Here is a 21507-nt window from a genome sequence, read left to right as displayed (position 1 = left end):
CATTGTAAATTACTATATTTATATACCCAAAACCATACACCCAGAATAAAGTGCACCCACCATGAAAGAAAATGTAGATTTAAATAAGAAAATGTTAAACTCAAATAATATAACATTTTTTGTCAAATTGAAGAAAATTTATTAAAAATGATATTTTTTCTCTTGTTTAATAAAATTTCATATTTTGGAAGGAAACAGTAGAATAAAAAATTGTTAAAATGTCTTAAGGAGTTATAGACAGCCACAATTTAAGTAAAATTTATTCATTTCGGAAGCTTATGAACTCAGTTTCAACAAACTTCGCCCATTTTAGGAAAATATGAACTATTTTCAGATTTTGTACAATTGTGTACTTTATTTATAAAAACTTGATATTTCCATTTTAAGTTCATTTCAAAAAAGTAAGCAAAAAATTAAAATAAGAAAAATTTTCCCACCTTTGGCAAAATTTAACTTAATTCAACTAATTTTCATGAACTAAAATAAAGTTAAATCCACTATAAAAAAATTTCGTTGTCTTTTTTCTGAGGAAAGGATGGGACATATAACAACTTTGTCATTCCGGTTGAAGCACATCGAAATATTTTTCTAAGACATCATAAAGTATATATATATATATATATATATATATATATATATATATATATATATATATATATATATATATATATATATATATATATATATATATATATATATATATATATATATATATATATATATATATATATATATATATATATATATATATATATATATATATATATATATATATATATATATATATATATATATATATATATATTTCGGGTCGTGGTGAAATTATGAGTCGGTCCTTGTGTTAGTAAATAATTTTATTTTTTATTTGTCAACATTTTATTTCTATAAAAAATTTTGTCAAAATTTTATTTGTATAGAAAACTTTATTTTTTTTGTCAAGGTTTTATTTTATAAAAATTTTCTCAAAATTTTATTTGTATAGAAATTTTCTGGCAAAATTTTATTTTATAACAATTTTCGCAAAATTTTATTTCTATATAATTTTTTTTTCTCAAAATTTTATTATACCCTGCGCCACACTGTGGAACAGGGTGTAATAAGTTAGTGCATATGTTTGCAACACCTAGAAGGAGACGAGATAGACACACGGTGTCTTTGGCAATAATGCTCAGGGTGGGTCCCTGAATCGATCTAGCCATTTTTGTGATCAAAGTCTAGGTCGCAGTTTAAATCCAATCGCCTTCAAATTTAGCACAATTTCCTGTTTTGGGTCAGAATAGAACCCTATTGATTTTGAAAGAAATCGCTTCAGATTTAGATATAGCTCCCATATAAATCTTTCGCCCGATATGCACTTATATGGACCCAGAAGCCAGAGTTTTACCCTGATTTACCTGAAATTTTGCACAAATATAACACTGGGTCGTATAGTCAAATGGGCAAAATTTGATTGAAATCGGTTCAGATTGAGATATAGCTTTCATATACATCTTTCGCCCGATATAGACTTAGATGGCCCCAGAAGCCAGAGTTTTAGCCCAATTTGGTTGAAATTTTGTACTAGGAGTACAATTAGTAGTGTAGTCATGTGTGCTAAATTTTATTGAAATCGGTTCAGATTTAGATATAGCTCCCATATATATCTTTCGTCCGATTTTCCGTCAAATGACCACAGAGTTCAAAGTTGTAGTCCGATTTACGTGAAATTTTGCACAGGGAGTAGAATTAAAATACTAAGTATACATGTCAAATTTGGTTGAAATCGGTTCAGATTTCTATATAGCTTCCATATGTATGCTTTTCCGATTTGGACAAAAATTACCAAAATACCCACATTTTCCTTATAAAATCGCCACTGCTATGTCGAAAACTTGTAAAATTGACTCAAATCGACCGATAAATCATAAATACACTTTTGCGAAGTTGCCTCAAAATTGGCTCAGATTAAAATGTTTCCCATATTTTTATTTTTTACTAACATAGTGTACCATCCCAGGGCATTAGCCGACTTAAATTTTAAGTCTATAGATTATACATTTTGTTCAGATGGAGTCAGATTTAAATGTATGTATTTGGGACAAAAACCTTTATATACAGCGCCCAATACATTTGACGGATTTGATATAGTATCGAAAATGTGTATTTACAAAGTGGTGCAGGGTATAATATAGTCGGCCCCGCCCGACTTTAGACTTTCCTTATTTGTTTCTATAGACTTTTTTCCCAAAATTTTATTTCTATAGATGAATTTCTCAAAATTTTTTATAGAAACCTTTTCCAATTTTTTTTATACCCACCACCATAAAATGGTGACGGGGGTATAATAAGTTTGTCATTCCGTTTGTAACACATCGAAATATCGATTTCCGGCTATATAAAGTATATATATTCTTGATCAGGGAGAAATTCTAAGACGATATAAGCATGTCCGTCTGTCCGTCTGTCCGTCTGTCTGTCTGTCTGTCTGTCTATCTGTTGTAATCACGCTACAGCCTTCAATAATGGCGCTATCGTCCCGAAATTTGGCACAGATTCGTTTTTTGTTTGCAGGCAGGTCAAGTTCGAAGATGGGCTATATCGGTCCAAGTTTTGATATAGTCCCCATATAAACCGACCTCCCTATTTGGGGTCTTGGGCCTATAAAAACCGTAGTTTTTATCAGATTTGCCTGAAATTGGAAATCTAGAGGTATTTTTGAACCATAAAGAGGTGTGTCGAAAATGGTCCGTATCGGTCCATGTTTTGGTATAGCCCCCATATAGACCGATCTCCCGATTTTGCTTCTTGGGCGTCTAGAAACTATATTTACCATCCGATTTGCCTGAAATTGAAATTCTAGAGGTATTGTGGGACTATAAAGAGGTGTGTCGAAAATGGTCCGTATCGGTCCATATTTTGGTATAGCCCCCATATAGACCGATCTCCCGATTTTGCTTCTTACGCGTCTAGAAACGGTATTTTCTATCCGATTTGTATGAAATTGAAAATCTAGAGGTATTGTGGGACTATAAAGAGTTGTGTCAAAAATGGTCCGTATCGGCCCATGTTTTGGTATAGCCCCCATATAGACCGATCTCCCGATTTTGCTTCCTACGGGTCTAGAAACCGTATTTTCTATCCGATTTGTATGAAATTGAAAATCTAGAGGTAGTTTGCGACCATAAAGAGGTGTGTCGAAAATGGTCCGTATCGGTCCATGTTTTGATATAGCCCCCATATAAACCAACCTCCCGATTGGGAGTCTTGGGCCTAGAAAAACCGTAGTTTTTATCCAATTTGCCTGAAATTGGAAATATAGAGGTATTTGAGGACCGTAAAAAGGTGTGCCGAAAATAGTGCCCATCGGTTCACGTTTTGGTATAGCCCCCATATAGACCGATCTCCCGATTTTGCTTCTAGGTCTTCTAGAACCTATTTTTACCATCCGATTTGCCTGAAATATGAAACCTAGAGGTATTTGAGGACCATAAAAAGGTGTGCCGAAAATGGTGCGCATCGGTCCATGTTTTGGTATAGCCCCCATATAGACTGATCTCCCGATTTTGCTTCTTGGGCTTCTAGAAGCTATATTTTCTATCCGATTTTCCTGAAATTGAAAATCTAGAGTTCTTTTGGGACCATAAAAAGGTGTGTCGAAAATGGTGCCCATCACACAAAGAAAATTTCATTAAAATTGAGCCAACGAAAATTTTTCATTGATACAACGAAAAATTTTCATTAAGACAATGAAAATGTTCGTTAATAGTATGAAACGTTTCGTTGACTAACAGAAAATTCGTTATAATAACGAAAAATTTCGTTATATCAATGAATTTGTTTCATTGGCTCAATTTTAATGACACAATTCATTAATATAACGAAACTTTTTCTACCAGTGATCGGTCCATGTTTTGGTATAGCCCTCATATAGACCGATCTCTCGATTTTGCTTCTTGGGCTTCTAGAAACTATATTTACCACCCGATTTGCCTGAAATTCTTGAGCTTCTATAAACTTTATTTATTACCCGATTTGCTTAAAATTCGAAATCGAGATGTACTTTTAGACCACTAATAAGTGTGCCGAAATTGAGGTATATCGAGGTCCATTTTTTTGGTATAACCCCCATATAGACTGATCTCTCGATTTTTACTTCTTGGGCGTCTAGAGACTATATTTTTTTTAGCCGATTTGTTTGAAATTGAAAATCTGGAGGTATTTTAAGATCACAAATATGTGAGTAGCAAATGATGCCTATTTCTTTCTTGGGCTTCTAGAATCCGTAGTTTTTATACGATTTGCTGGAAATTAATAATCTATAATGAAATTTTAGACAAACGGAATTTCCTTTTCTTATAAAGTATTTTCGTTTATTCAACGGTTGTCTCTAAAATTTGTGTCAAAAAACTTTGCTTGTCTAAAATTACGTTTCTCAAAAAAGAAAACACTTCTTTCATGGTCATGAAAATTGCTTGAAACTGAAAGTAGAATTTCCAGATTTAACTCATCGTATTTGTTTAAATAATGGCGGAAAAAATCTACAGATTTAAGATTTCAAATCAAGGCGTAATTTCATCATATACACGATATGTTTATAATTCTCTAAAACTCAAACAAAATTGGTTCTCATAAATCCAGAATCTGATCTGGTCTTCATAGGAAACATCTTTAAAGTTTGTCTTCGGGAACTGACTTGCTTGGGAGAAGATTTGTCATCAAACCCCCCTACAATTCTATATATTATCAAGTAACCCACTACGACGAAGAGTTTTCAAAGTAAACTATTATATTTGATTCATGGTGGTGGGTATTTAAGATTCGGCCCGGCCGAATTTACTGCTTTATATACTTGTTTCTATAGAGATTTGATCTACCAAAACATCAAGAATTCTACCAATCTATCAAAAAGAAAAAAAATACTATTTTTGGTAGAATTCTACCAACTGTGGCAACCGTTTTAACGTAATATACGTTGCATTTTCATATGCTTTAAGATAATAAAGTACCTAGAACAATTTTTGTTTTGTAAATTTTGTTTAAAACTAACGAAACATATTGTAGGAACAATTTTTTGGGAATGCAGGGGAAAGTAGGGAACTTTTTTTTCTTGTAGGGCAAACCGAAAATAATTCCCTGACAACACTGAATTGCATCTTCCCTCACATCTTTCTCACTTCAACGAGGTTTATTTAGTTCTTAGCCCCTTTTTCTGTAATACGAACACTGCAGAAGAAATTATTTGATTTTATATTTTTGTTTAATTTTACCTTTCGCCTGGACGGTCCACCAAAAACAAGTATATACGGCCGTAAGTTCGGCGAGGCTGAATCTTATGTACCCTCCACCATGAATTGCGTAGAAACTTCTACGAAAGACTGTCATCCACAATCGAATTATTTGGGTTGTGGTATCTTAAAACTTCTTAACATCGTTTTCTAGACAAAACCAGTAAGGAAAGTCTAAAGTCGGGCGGGGCCGACTATATTATACCCTGCACCACTTTGTAGATCTAAATTTTCGATACCATATCACATCCGCCAAATGTGTTGGGGGCTATATATAAAGGTTTGTCCCAAATACATACATTTAAATATCACTCGATCTGGAAGAATTTGATAGACTTCTACAAAATCTATAGACTCAAAATTTAAGTCGGCTAATGCACTAGGGTGGAACACAATGTTAGTAAAAAAATATGGGAAACGTTTAAATCTGAAGCAATTTTAAGGAAACTTCGAAAAAGTTTATTTATGATTTATCGCTCGATATATATGTATTAGAAGTTGTTGAAGATACCTTGTAATGAAATACTTTGTTTTCATGAATATAATTTTATATTAGTAGGCGTTGCATTTTTTCGTAGAAAAAATATGTATATTGAATACGACATTATTTTTTCATTCTCTCTGTGAAACTTTATTCAATAAAAGACGTTTGAAATATTTTTGTATATCGTGTGCGTTCTTTGGTTCTGATTCCTGGATATCCTCAACAAAGGTTATGGGCCCAGGATTCCAACGATAAAATAAAGCCGCGAAAATTATATAGGAGAAGAATACATTAAAGAAGATGTCGTCAATTTTCCAAATAGAAAAGCTCGAGGAAACGAATTATGATGGATGGAAAATCCATATGCGTTCCGTATTGATTCATGCAGACTTATGGGACTTTGTGAGTGGTGCAGCAGTAAAACCATCCGATGATGCTGGAAGAATGATTTGGGAGAATAAGGACCAAAAAGCTCTATCCTCCATTCTGCTAAGTATGAAAAGATCACAGCTGAACTTGGTCAAAAATTGTCCATCTTCTAGAGACGCATGGCTAACTCTAGAAAAGAAGTTTCAACCAAAAGGACCAGCAAGGATGATATATTTATTCCGTAAGTTATTAGCGACGAAAATGAGTGAGAATCAAACAATGGCAGAACATCAAAGCAATTTCAACAATGTGGTTGAAAAATTGGCAGAAATTGAAGTAAATGTGTCTTCAGAGCTTCTTTCCATTATCCTGTTAGATAGTTTGTCTGAAGATTATGAGAATTTTGTAATCGCAATGGAGTCTCGAGATTCGTTGCCAACATTAGATGCCCTCAAAAATAAGTTATTGGAAGAATACGAAAGAAGGGCAAGTAAAGTCGTAGCCGAAGTTAACCACCAGCAAGCGTTTCTGTCCAAGGGAAAGAAAAAAAGTACAGAAAAAAGGAAGCAAGACTTCAAATGCTATAGTTGTGGTAAGAAAGGACATTTGGCCCGTGATTGCAAATCTGCACATTCGGTAGCAAAGGCAATGCTAAATGGCGTGAATAGCAAAAGTATCCCTAGAAGTAGCTGGATATTCGATAGCGGGTGTACAAGTCACATGTGTTGTGAGAAGCAAGTTTTTCATCAGTTGAAAAATCATCGAGAGAGAATCGATTTGGCAGCAGATTTCTATGTATATTCAGAAGGAATTGGGCAAGTATATTTGAAATCAAATAATAAAAATGTATGTTTACATGACGTACTATATGTGCCCAAACTAACATTTAATTTTTTGTCGGTGGCTAAATTGACGGATGAAAATTTGTCCGTGAAATTCGAGAATGACGTCGTGATAGTCCGAGATGGTGATACTAATGTGTTGATGGGAAAAAAACGTGAACAACTGTACATTTTTGAAAAACCGATTGAGTCTTCGCAGATGTGCGCAAAGATATCAAATAATGAAACTTCACTATGGCACAGACGATACGGGCACCTCAACGCTGGAAGTTTGCGGGAGTTGGTAAAAAAGAATATGGTTCATGGATTAAATCTTAAAGAACCATCCCCTAAATTAGAGTGCACGATTTGCTATAAGGCAAAGATTCATGCCGAACCGTTTTCCAAAAGGACGGAAGGATCATCCACAGATGTCCTTGAGTTAGTCCATACAGATATATGCGGTCCCATGAGAGTTACCTCAGTTGGTGGATCCAAATATTTTGCTTTGTTCATTGATGATTACTCAAGAATGATATTTGTTTATTTTTTAAAAAACAAAGGTGACATTTTTAACGCATTCGTTAGTTTTGTAGCAATGGCCGAACGACAAACAGGAAAGAAGTTAAAAGTAATCCGTAGCGACAATGGTCGCGAGTATTTGAGTACCAAATATTCGACATGTCTTGAGAAGCTTGGGGTCCAAAGACAATTAACTGTGGAATACACTCCACAACAGAATGGGGTGGCAGAAAGAGCCAACCGAACTGTGGTCGAAATGGCGCGATGTCTTTTAATAGAGTCTGGTGTGGACGAATCTTTGTGGGCCGAAGCAGTGTCAACATCTGTTTATTTGAGAAATCGTAGTCCAACCGTTGCTATACATGGAGTAACACCACTGGAACGATGGAGTGGCAAGAAACCTACAGTAGCCCACATTAAAACATTCGGCTGTAAAGCAATCAAATTAGACAAAAGACCAGGAAAATCAAAATTTCAACCGAGGGGACTCGAGTGTATACTAACTGGATATTGCCCAGAGTCGAAAGCGTATCGGTTATTTGATCCGAAGACTAGAAATATGTACAAAAGCCGAGATGTGAAGTTTTTAGAAGAGTTCATTGAAAATCCTAAAGATAACTGTGTTGTATTTGAATCGTTTGAGGAGACTGATGAACCAGACTTATCCGTAATTGTTACATCGGGTTCAAGCCAACAAAATGAAAGTAGTGATGTAGACGAAACAAACGAATATCAAGAACCCAGCCAAGAAGGAAGTGGTGAGCTACAAGCCGAGGAACAACAAGTCGGAACTGTTGAAGAAACCGCATCTAACGATGTAAATGTAAAAGTTTTACGATCTGGAAAGCGTATAGCAAATAATTTCATAAAAAATGAAAATGTAGTAGCTCCGATGTCAGTTCAAGAAATCGAACATAGTAATGACCGAGAGATGTGGCTAGAATCAATGAAGGAGGAGTACAACTCTCTGATTGAAAAGGGAACGTGGAAACTTGTAGATAGACCTGATGGCGTACCTGTCATAAAATGTAAGTGGGTTTTTACAATAAAACATGACAAAAATGGAAAAGTAGAGAGGTACAAATCAAGATTAGTTCCAATGGGATGTAGCCAAAAATATGGCATAAACTACGCCGAAATTTTTTCCCCTGTAACACGATATTCCACGGTTCGCTTGATATTGGCGTTAGCAGCAGAACTAAAATTGTATGTACATCAGCTGGATGTTACAACTGCATATTTAAATGGCGATATTGATGTTGATATATATATAAGTCAACCAGAAATGTTCGAAGATAACAAGGACCCACAAAAGGTATGCAAATTACAAAAGGCTTTGTATGGGCTTAAACAGTCCGGAAGAAAATGGAACGAGAAACTTAATGAAGTTCTTAAGAAAATTGGATTCGAACAATGTACATTAGATCCATGTGCATACACTATGAGAAATGGGCAGAATATAATAATCCTCGTAGTATATGTTGATGATATACTAATCGCAAGTTCAAAGGAGGATGAATTAAAAGTGGTAAAATCCAAAATCGGGAATTTTTTGGATATAAAAGACAAAGGACCCGTTGACTACTTTCTGGGGATGGAAGTAAGGAGAAAGACGCCAACGGGACCATTACAAATTTCACAAAGAAACATGATTTTAAACCTTCTGCAAGAAAACCGAATGGAAAATGTGAGAAAAGTCAGCACTCCTTTGGATTCCGGTCAAAAGTTTAAAAGATGTGATGATGATTGTGGTAATTGTAAGAAAGTCGATACAACAAAGTACCAGTCTCTGATTGGATCGCTGATGTACATTGGACTTTGTACCAGACCAGATATTTTGCATGCAGTCACTAAACTCTCTCAATTCAATAACAACCCTCACGTAGAGCACTTGAATGGAGCGCACCATGTCTTGAGATACTTAAATGCAACATCTGATTTGAGTATTGAGTACAAATGTAGTGGCAAACCCTTACATGCTTTCGCAGATGCTGACTGGGCTGGAGCATCGGACGACAGAAAATCGTTTACAGGATTCGTTTTTGTATTAGCTGGAGGTGCTATTATGTATGAATCTAAAAAACAGCAAACTGTTGCTCTAAGCAGCACCGAGGCGGAATACATGGCGTTATCTGCGGCGACTAAGGAATTGCTATATATCCAGAATTTTTTGAAGGAACTTGGATATGCACGACTTGTAAAAAATGCAACTATTTTATATGGAGATAATATTGGGTCCCAACAACTTGTCAGAAATCCTGTTTATCATTCAAGAAGTAAGCATATCGACATCAAAGTACATCACATAAGGGATGTTTTTAAAGACGGAAAACTTGACCTGAAGTATGTTCCATCGAATGAAAATACGGCAGACATATTGACAAAAACCCTGACAAAGATAAAGAATCAACACCTCGTAAAAAAGTTGGGATTGCAATAATTTATATATATTTTCATTAAGGGGTAGTGTTGAAGATACCTTGTAATGAAATACTTTGTTTTCATGAATATAATTTTATATTAGTAGGCGTTGCATTTTTTCGTAGAAAAAATATGTATATTGAATACGACATTATTTTTTCATTCTCTCTGTGAAACTTTATTCAATAAAAGACGTTTGAAATATTTTTGTATATCGTGTGCGTTCTTTGGTTCTGATTCCTGGATATCCTCAACAGAAGTTTAGGAAAATTAGAGTCATTTTTACAACTTTTCGACTAAGCAGTGGCGATTTTACAAGGAAAATGTTGGTATTTTGACCATTTTTGTCGAAATCAGAAAAACATATATATGGGAGCTATATCTAAATCTGAACCGATTTCAACCAAATTTGGCACGCATAGCTACAATGCTAATTCTACTCCCTGTGCAAAATTTCAACTAAATCGGAGTTAAAAATTGGCCTCTGTTGTCATATGAGTGTAAATCGGGCGAAAGCTTTATATGGGAGATATATCCAAATCTGAACCGATTTCAAGCAAATTTGGCACGCATAGTTACAACGCTAATTCTACTCCCTATGCAAAATTTCAACTAAATCGGAGCAAAAAATTGGCCTCTGTGGGCAAATGAGTGTAAATCGGGCGAAAGCTATATATGGGAGCTATATCTAAATCTGAACCGATTTTGCTGATATTTTGCAAGTTTTTCGAGACTCATAAAATATTCGGATGTACGGAATTTGAGCAAGATCGGTTGATATACACGCCAATTATGACCAGATCGGTGAAAAATATATATGGCAGCTATATCTAAATCTGAACCGATTTTTTCCAAAATCAATAGGGATCGTCTTTGAGCCGAAACAGGACCCTATACCAAATTTTAGGACAATTGGACTAAAACTGCGAGCTGTACTTTGCACACAAAAATACATCAACAGACAGACAGATAGACAGACAGACAGACGGACAGACGGACAGACAGACGGACAGACAGACGGACAGACAGACAGACAGACAGACGGACATCGCTAAATCGACTCAGAATTTAATTCTAAGCCGATCCGTATACTAAAAGGTTGGTCTATGATTACTCCTTCTTGGCGTTACATACAAATGCACAAACTTATTATACCCTGTACCACAGTAGTGGTGAAGGGTATAAAAAGGTATGTATAGGTAAGTCTACAAATAATTACGAATCGATATGGACTTTTGCACGGTACGTAGAGAGCCCGAATTGAAATATGGGGGTCGCCTATATGGGGACTATATACAATTATGAACTTGATATGGACCAATTTTGGTGTGATTGGGGATCGATTTATCTGAGGGCTATATATAACTATAGACCGATTTGGACCTAGCTAGTCATGGTTGTGAACGGCCATATAGTAGCACAACCAGATCGGATGAAATTTGCTCCTCCAAGAGCAAATATCGGTATCGGTTTATATGGGGTCTATATATGATTATGGACTGATATGGACCACTTTTGGCATGGTTGTTAAATATCATATACTACCACCACGTACCAAATTTCAACCAGATCGGATGAATTTTGCTTCTCCAAAAGGCACAGGAGGTCAAATGTAGGGATCGGTTTATATGGGGGGCTATATATAATTATGGACTGATATGAACCAATTCCTGCATGGTGGTTGGATACCATACACTAACATCACGTACCAAATTTCAACCAGATCGGATGAATTTTGCTTCTCCAAAAGGCACCGGATCGGATGAAATTTGCTTCTCTTAGAGGCTCCGCAAGCTAAATCGGGGGATCGGTTTATATGGAGCTATATATAATTATGGACCGATGTGGACCAATTTTTGCGTGGTTGCTAGAAACCATATACTAACACCATGTACCACATTTCAGCCGGATCGTTTTTTGTTTCAAATAGGTTCAAAACAGATTAAGAATTAATAAAATGATACGAATTATTTAAATTATGCCGACAAAAATGTTAAATCCATTTTGGAAAACTTGCAAGTTTTTGAAAATATTTGATGTCAAACGTTCCAGACAAGCGTTAGAATGCATTAAAAATCATGAAAAATTTTTAAATTTATTTATTTGTCAAAACATCACAAATTTTCTTAATTCACATCCAAAACACTGAATTCGCATCACACCTTAAGAAGTGATGCAAATTCAGTGCAATAGCTATGACAAGCCCCGTCCTATGACAAGCCCATGTTAAATTCTTCGCTTCTGCGCCAATTTTGCATCACTTCCGGATCCAAAAAGAACATTTTCACTACTTTTTTGGCGACGCTTTTTTTGCTGTGAAAGAATTGAACCGCGGACCCTATAGTTTGTAAGTAAACACACTATCCACTGGACTACGTAGCCGTTATTGTCATCAACGGACAATTATCGCTATAGCCATCAACGCACAAGTAACGCATAAAGTCAAGCTGTTATGTAATTATGGTCCATATCGGTCCATAATTACATATAGCCCCCATATAAACCGATCCCCCGATTTGGCTTGCGGAGCCTCTATGAGAAGCAAATTTCATCCGATCCGGCTGAAATTTGGTACGTGGTGTTAGTATATGGTATCTAACAACCATGCAAAAATTGGTCCACATCGGTCCATAATTATATATAGCCCCCATATAAACCGATCCCCAGATTTGACATCCGGAGCCTCTTGGAGGAGCAAAATTCATCCGATCCGGTTGAAATTTGCAACGTGTTAGTATAAGGCCGCTAATAACCATGCCAAAATTGGTCCGTACCGGTCTATAGTTATATATAGCCGATCCCCAATCACACAAAAATTGGTCCATATCGGTTCATAATCATGGTTGCCACTCGAGCCAAAAATAATCTACCAAAATTTTATTTTTATAGAAAACATTTTCAAAATGTTATTTCTATAGAAAATTTTGTCAAAATTTTATTTCTATAGAAGATTTTTTCCAAATTTTATTTCTATAGAAAATTTTTTCCAAATTTTATTTCTATAGAAAATTTTGTCAAAATTTTATTTTGTCAAAATTTTATTTCTATAGAAATTTTAAACTTAATTATATACGTATTTAATCGGCCTTTTTAGTTTAATATATACCACATATGGACTATGTGGTATATATTACGGTGTTAGGAAGTTTTAAGATACCTTGCCATCGGCAAGTGTTACCGCAACCCAAGTAATTCGATTGTGGATGACAGTCTTCAGTAGAAGTTTCTACGCAATCCATGGTGGAGGGTACATAAGCTTCGGCCTGGTCGAACTTACGGCCGTATATTCTTGTTTTTTTTTTTTGTGATAATAGTTTGAAATTTTCAAAGAAATTCAAAAAAATCTAACAAAATAAAAAGTTGTCCATACACTTGTGTTTTCTTTGTGCACAGAGAATACAGATTGGTTGGGATAATCGAATTTATTGCCAACCTCCTTTTGACAGTTGTAGCAACTACCAGTTGGCAGTTGTGACACCCAACAAATTCGGTCGACTCAATCGAATGATGGGAAACCCGACTAATACTATATATGGAGTTGGTTGTGTCAGACGATGAAATTGGTCGTTGCTCCCTTCTTCATTTGGTTGTATCTCCCAACTTTAAAGCACCATAACCGAATTGAATAACAAAATCTCACAAAATACTGCATTTTATTTATATTTTTTAGATGATAGGAAGGTACATATACTTAAATACAATATATTAATACATTATAAAAAATGTTCACCCTTAAAAGTATACCCTCATCATGAATAGGTTGGGGAATCGACAGATAATGGAGCTAAATCTTTGGTACTCTTAGCATATTAGTATTTATAAATGGTGTCCGAACTGTCTATGGCCCGTCTAAAACACACAATAAATTTATTAAAGAAATTAGTGTGGAGTTTTAAAAACGACATACGAACCTATCCCCGATGGTCACTTTCTTGGGGTTTCATATATAAGGCAGATGTAGAGATGGATTTTTTCAGTGCCGCCGTATTAAACACAATGAAATTATTCCATATTAAAGGTGAATATTAAGTTCGAGTTTAGCCGCTAAAATCGCCAAAGTGAAAACTAAATCAATAAGAAAAATGCATAAAATTATACATATTTGTTGCAAATTTTATTATAACTTGATGGGGAAAAGCCCAAAGCAAATTTTCACAAAGTATGTATTCCTTAAAATGGATTATTAAATAAAAGTAATCGTGACAAAATGACGTTTTTAGCGGATAAACTCAAACTTAATACCTACCTTAAGGATGCGCACCGTAGCATTCAGTACCCTGAATCTATTTGTTTGCAATATAGCCAATATTGCTGTGTATTATTTTAGTTTCACAGCCAATATAGTGTGCTAAGGCCAGTTTCGCACGGCGCGGGTTGTTCACGACAATATTTTATAGGCAGTCCACGGATGAGGCAGATATACTTCGAAACGAATAAGAAATATTTCGTTTTAAGTTGTAGTTATTTGATATTAAAAAAAACACACTATACTTCAACGTTGATGGTAATAATTTTATTGACATTTCAAAAATATATTCAAAGGAATTCGGCTGTGAGTACCAAACGAAAGTGCTGACTACTAAATGACAGTTACAAAGGTTTTATAAGGTTGGTTGTGCCTATCGAATTCGATCAAAATTTTTCAAAAGAGAGGCGTTTAGTTTAGACAACTAATTGTCTTGTATTACAAACAACAAATGGTAGAAGGAACGAAATAACGATTGTAAATGAAGTAAAATGAATGACACAACTGTGATATGATTGTAAATGTAGAATTTTCGTTACAATAATCGATTTTCAACCTATCTGTTTTCTGTGTGTGTGCACTAAAATAGAGAAGAATATATATTTTGAAGTGTGTTCTACTTTAACATTAATAAATTTGTAATTTTATAATAAATTAAGGACATGAAGCTCGTTTAATCCAAATAAGAGTTTTGTGTCTTTGACCAAATTCCATCCATTTAATCGAACATTGTTTGTTTCAATAAAGCAAAAAGACGATAGCTTTCGCCCATAATCTACAAACACAAAAAAAATGATTGAAATCACGCTCAAAAGCTAAACAGTTTCTATTTATCTTACCGCTTGAAATGCTTCCAAACATATAGGACGAAATCCATAGGCATTCAATTGTAAAGCCTTTTGGGCTCTCATCATAATTAAAAGAATTGATTTTTTATATGACTGTGAACCATTGTACCAAGTATGATTATAAGCTGCCACTGCAATATTTTCACTCTGAAAAAAAAACATAATTGTAAGAAAATTTTCTTCATTTTAATCATTTTTATTTTAAAGAAAAGCTTACAATAATCGCTAGTTGTTGGCCATAATGGCAAATCAAATAATATTGACCAATGGCACATGGTAGAAAAGCACAATATTCCAAAAGTTCCCTTCCTAATCCTTGGGTCAAAGTATAAATTCCAGCACAGCAAATAATAGCGGCAGTTGATGTTAGAAGTAGTAGCAATAAAAGACCAAATGTTCTATTCACATCATTGCCAATGCTGAAATATATCAATCAAGAATTGCATAAAAAGATATGTACAGAAAACATGTTTTTGTCGTCATTCATAAATATTAAATTAACTAAAATATTTACAAAAAAATAGTAAACTGTTTTATAGCAAGAATGAATTACGTCGCTGGAAAATTTAACTAAATTATACACCACATTTTGAGATTTCAACAAAGCGTTGTTAAAACCAGGAAAATTTAATCCCCTGATGTACTTTTTCACACAAAAATTACGAAATTACACCCTCTCCTAGAAGAAAACAAGTAAGGAAAGTCTAAAGTCGTGCGGGGCCGACTATAACATATTATACCCTGCACCACTTTGTAGATCAAAATTTTCGATACCATATCACATCCGCCAAATGTGTTGGGGGCTATATATAAAGGTTTGTCCCAAATACATACATTTAAATATCACGCGATCTGGACAGAATTTGATAGACTTCTACAAAATCTATAGACTCAAACTTTAAGTCGGCTAATGCACTAGGGTGGAACACAATGTTAGTAAAACACAAGTAAGGAAAGCCTAAAGTCGGGCGGGGCCGACTATATTATACCCCGCACCACTATGTAAATCCACATTATCGATACTATATCAAATCCGTCAAATGTGTTGGTTGCTATATATAAAGGTTTTTGTCCCAAATACATACATTTAAATCTGACTCCATCTGAACAAAATTTATAATCTATAGACTTAAAATTTAAGTCGGCTAATGCCCTGGGATGGTACACTATGTTAGTAAAAAACAAGTAAGGAAAGTCTAAAGTGGGGCGGGGCCGACTATATTATACCCTGCACCACTTTGTAGATCTAAATTTTCGATACCATATCACATCCGCCAAATGTGTTGGGGGCTATATATAAAGGTTTGTCCCAAATACATACATTTAAATATCACTCGATTTGGACAGAATTTGATAGACTTTTACAAAATCTAAAGACTCAAAATTTAAGTTGGCTAATGCACTAGGGTGGAACACAATTTTAGTAAAAAAATATGGGAAACATTTAAATCTGAAGAAATTTTAAGGAAACTTCGCAAAAGTTTATTTATGATTTATCGCTCGATATATATGTATTAGAAGTTTAGGAAAATTAGAGTCATTTTTACAACTTTTCGGATAAGCAGTGGCGATTTAACAAGGAAAATGTTGGTATTTTGACAATTTTTGTCGAAATCAGAAAAACATATATATGGGAGCTATATCTAAATCTGAACCGATTTTAATCAAATTTGGCACACATGTCTATATTACTAATTGTACTCCTAGTGCAAAATTTCAACCAAATTGGGCCAAAACTCTGGCTTCTGGGGCCATATAAGTCCATATCGGGAGAAAAATATATATGGAAGCTATATCTAAATCTGAACCGATTTCAATCAAAATTGGCACACATGACTGTTCTACCAAAAATTTCATGCTAATCGGGATAAAACTCTGGCTTCTGGGTTCATATAATTGCATATCGGGCGAAAGATATATATGGGAGCTATATCTAAATCTGAATCGATTTCAACCAAATTTGGCACGCAATGCTACAATGCTAATTATACTCCCTGTGCTAAATTTCAACCAAATTGGGCCAAAACCCTGGCTTTTAGGACCATATTAGTCCATATCGGGCGAAAGATATATATGGGAGCTATATCTAAATCTGAACCGATTTCAATCAAATTTTGCACACTTAACTGCACTACTAATTGTACTCCTAGTGCAAAATTCTAAACAAATTGGGCCAAAACTCTGGCTTCTGGGACCATATAAGTCCATATCGGGCGAAAAATATATATGGAAGCTATATCTAAATCTGAACCGATTTCAATCAAATTTGGCACACATGACTGTTCTACCAAAAATTTCATGCTAATCGGGATAAAACTCTGGCTTCTGGGTCCATATAATTGCATATCGGGCGAAAGATATATATGGGAGCTATATATAAATCTGAATCGATTTCAACCAAATTTGGCACGCAATGCTACAATGCTAATTGTACTCCTAGTGCAAAATTTCAACCAAATTCGGTAAAAAATCTGGCTTCTGGGGCCATATAAGTCTATATCGGGCGAAAGATATATATGGGAGCTATATCTAAATCTGAACCGATTTCAATCAAATTTTATACATTTGACTATACGACTAAGTGTTATGTTTGTACAAAATTTCAAGCAAATCGGTATAAAACTCTGGCTGCTGGGTCCATATTAGTGCATATCGGGCGAAAGATATATATATTGGAGCTATATCTAAATCTAAACTGATTTCTTCCCAAATCAATAGGGTTCTATTCTGACCCAAATTAGGAACATGTGCCAAATTTGAAGGCGATTGGACTTGAATTGCGACCTAGACTTTGATCACAAAAATGTGTTCACAGACAGACGGACGGACAAACGGACATGGTTATATCGACTCAGCGACCCACCCTGAGCATTAATGCCAAAGACACCATGTGTCTATCTCACCTCCTTCTGGGTGTTACAAACATATGCACTAACTTATAATACCCTGTTCCACAGTGTGGCGCAGGGTATAAATATGGGAAACATTTAAATCTGAAGCAATTTTAAGGAAACTTCGCAAAAGTTTATTTATGATTTATCGCTCGATATATATGTGTTAGAAGTTTAGGAAAATTAGAATCATTTTTACAACTTTTCGACTAAGCAGTGGCGATTTTACTAGGAAAATGTTGGTATTTTGACCATTTTTGTCGAAATCAGAAAAACATATATATGGGAGTTATATCTAAATCGATCACCCGATTTGTCTTCTTATGCCTATTGGCGCAGTTACTTCTATTCGAATTGCTTTAAAATGGAAATCCAAAAGTTTTTACGTCCATGGAAAGATATACCAAATTTGGTATACAATGGTCCATGCTTTAATATAGCTCCCATATACAATGATCTTCCTATTTGACTTCTTGGGGGGCATGGGACCTACTAGTTTTCTACGACTTGCTTGAAATTGGAATTCGAGGTGCTTTGTCGAGGTGTCATGGTTTAAAATATAGATCGATTATCTTGAGGACATGAAATCTGCAATATTTATCCGATGTGCTTGAAATTGGAAATATGGATAAATATGATGTTTTAGTAAATTTTGCAAAATATTCCTTCCCTACTAAGAGGTACTTCAATTTCTATAGAAATAAAATTTTAATTTTTTTTATAGAAATAACATTTTGGGAAATTTTTCTATAGATATAAAATTTGGACAAAATTTTCTATAAAAATAAAATTTTAACAAAATCTTCTATAGACACAAAATTTTGAAAAAAATCTATAAACATAAAATTTTGTTAAAATTTTCTATAAACGTAAAATTTTGACAAAACTTTCTATAAGAATAAAATTTTGTCAACATTTTCTATAGAAATAAAATTTCGACAAAATTTACTATAAAAATAAAATTTTGAAAAAATTATCTATAGAAATAAAATTTTGACAAAATTTTCTATAGAAATGAAATTTTGACTAAATATTCTACAGGAAATAAAATGTTAACAATTTTTTTACATAGAAATAACATTTTGGGAATTTCTCTATAGATATAAAATCTGGAAAAATTTGCTATAGAAATAAAATTTTAACAAAATCTTCTATAGACACAAAATTTTGAAAAAAAAACAATAAACATAAAATTTTGACAAAATTTTCTATAGAAATAAAATTCTGAGATAATTTTCTGTAGAACTAAAATTTGACAAAATGTTCTATAAAAATAAAATTTTGTCAACATTTTCTATAGAAATAACAGTTTGACAAAATTTTCTAAAGAAATTAAATTTTTACAAAATTATCTATAAAAATAAAATTTTGACAAAATTTTCTATAGAAATATAATTTTGGAAAAATTTTCTATAAACATAAAATTTTGCAAAATAAGATTTTTTGTTTGGTAAAATTTTCTCCAAATTTTGGTAGATTTTTTTGGTCTCGAGTGGCAACCGTGAATCGAACCTCCGAGTTTTATCCGATTATTGATTATTGAAGTAGAAAATCAAGAGGAATTTTTGGTTGACAAAGATATGTGCCATATTTGGTATTTTGAGATACCCTCACTTCTCCCGATTAGACTTTTTACAGCATGCTATAGCTGAGCGGATATATGAAAAACTGAAATTGCTCAACTTACAATATTTTAGTAAAGAGAGGTCCTCCCCTTTATGCGTTTTTTAAACTTTTAACATATGCAACATGAGGTTGCCTCCAAATAAACAATTCTAATGTTCACCAAATACAGTTCAAATGTACTTACTCCAATAATATCTGATGTTTCTTAACAAACTCGGCTATAAATCGATTATCCTTGGCGAAGGAATTCTCATTAGGCTCATAGTCGCTCATAGTTCGAACCAAATAATCAAAATGCATACACAATTGAATGATAAAACACAAAAGCCAAATATCTGGACAAACATTACAGATTATAATGAATTGAGCATGGAAAATTTCAATTGTATAGGTTAGCAAATACGCAAATGGTTTACGATGTTCGAAACTATAGAGAATGTCATAGAGTTTATAATAACCAAATTCTGCATTTCCGAATCCCATACGAATTGAGGACAGCAAATACAAAATAATTCCTTCCAATAGTGGTGATAGGGAAATAAAAGTAACAGCTCCAAAATAAAGATAAACAATGACCAAAATCCACTTGGGCCAAAAATGTTCATCGACTCGATATAAACGACGTTCCTTGGACGTTGCAGGATAGATTTCTTTGAGACGAAGGGTTAGCGATTCCATGTCACTAATATGCCATTGAAAAACGATAAATTTCAAAGTACCAAACAGAGCATACATGAATCCAGAAAGTAATCTCAAGAATAGAGCCAAATCTGGTATTCCAATCATCATAAATCGATACACCTCTCGACATATGAAATAGAAACAATACATTTGGCATAGGAATGATATTGCGGAATAAATCCTTATTAGCCAATTTTGCCATATTTTACGAGGAGTTCCTTGGAAATCTTTACCATAGATTTTCATTAACCGATTTGGTAAATTACAAAAATCTGTAAAATCTTTTTCCTCGGTAAAAGCTTTAAGTCGCACGATATATGTCATTGTCACCTTTGAAGTCAACTAGAAACTGTCTGAAATGGGTCTATGGAGAGATGATATTATACTAAGGTCGATTTGACTTTAAGCCTTATTATCACAATTGGACATATGTGCGGTTTATTTGATGTGGTTAAGTTAATTTCATCTAATTGTTATCCTTGTATATAAACTGAAAAAATGTTTGTGTTAATATTTAGTAAAATATATTAATTTGTTCTACGAAGGTGTAAGAGTAAGAGCCACGGTTGCCACTCGTGCCAAAAACAAAATACCAAAAATTTTGACAACATTTAATTTCTATAGAAAATTTTGTCAAAATTTTATTTCTATAAAAAAATTCCGTCAAAATTTTATTTCTATAGAAATTTTTGTCAACATTTTATTTTTATAGAAATTTTTTTCAAAATTTTATTTATATAGAAAATTCTAACAAAATTTTGTCAAAATTTTATTTCTATATAAAATTTTGTCGAAATTTTATTTCTACAGAAAATTTTGTCAAAATTTTATTTCTATAGAAAATTTTTTCAAACATTTCTACAAAAAATTTTGTCAAAATTTTATTTTTATAGAAAATTTTGTCAAAATTTTATTTCTATAGAAAATTTTGACAAAATTTTATTTCTATAGAAAATTTTGACAAAATTTTATTTCTATAGAAAATTTAGACAAAATTTTATTTCTATAGAAAATTTTGACAAAATTTTATTTCTATAGAAAATTTTGTAAATTTTTTTTTTCTATAGAAAATTTTGTCAAAATTTTTTTTTTATAGAAAATTTTGTCAAATTTTATTTCAATAGACAATTTTGTCAAATTTTATTTCTATAGACAATTTTGACAAATTTTATTTCAATAGACAATTTTGTCAAATAGAAAATTTTGTCAAAATTTTATTTCATAGAAAATTTTTACAAAATTTTATTTCGTTTTGTTTGTTATTGTTGGTTTCTCTTCAATCATTATTGTTGTTTTTGATTTCAGCTTAAAATCATGCATTGACTAAACTACAA

At 33.4% G+C, this 21507-nt stretch overlaps 1 protein-coding gene across 1 annotated transcript; it reads right to left on the bottom strand.

The window, feature by feature from the left end:
• Nucleotides 1-13691: 13691 nt before the first annotated feature.
• Nucleotides 13692-20518, bottom strand: LOC142222450 (odorant receptor 49a-like). Its single transcript, XM_075292594.1, has 4 exons — nucleotides 19677-20518; nucleotides 15193-15394; nucleotides 14967-15122; nucleotides 13692-14902 (listed from the first exon to the last, which is right to left on the bottom strand). The coding sequence occupies exons 1-4, from the start codon at nucleotides 20495-20497 to the stop codon at nucleotides 14846-14848; spliced, it is 1236 nt and encodes a 411-aa protein (XP_075148709.1). The 5' UTR covers nucleotides 20498-20518; the 3' UTR covers nucleotides 13692-14845.
• Nucleotides 20519-21507: the final 989 nt, after the last annotated feature.

The sequence above is a fragment of the Haematobia irritans genome, chromosome 1 (genome assembly GCF_050003625.1).
Source record: "Haematobia irritans isolate KBUSLIRL chromosome 1, ASM5000362v1, whole genome shotgun sequence".
Lineage (NCBI taxonomy): Eukaryota > Metazoa > Arthropoda > Insecta > Diptera > Muscidae > Haematobia > Haematobia irritans.
The sequence above is the reverse complement of the archived record's forward strand: the minus strand, read 5'-3'. Positions and strand labels throughout refer to the sequence as shown.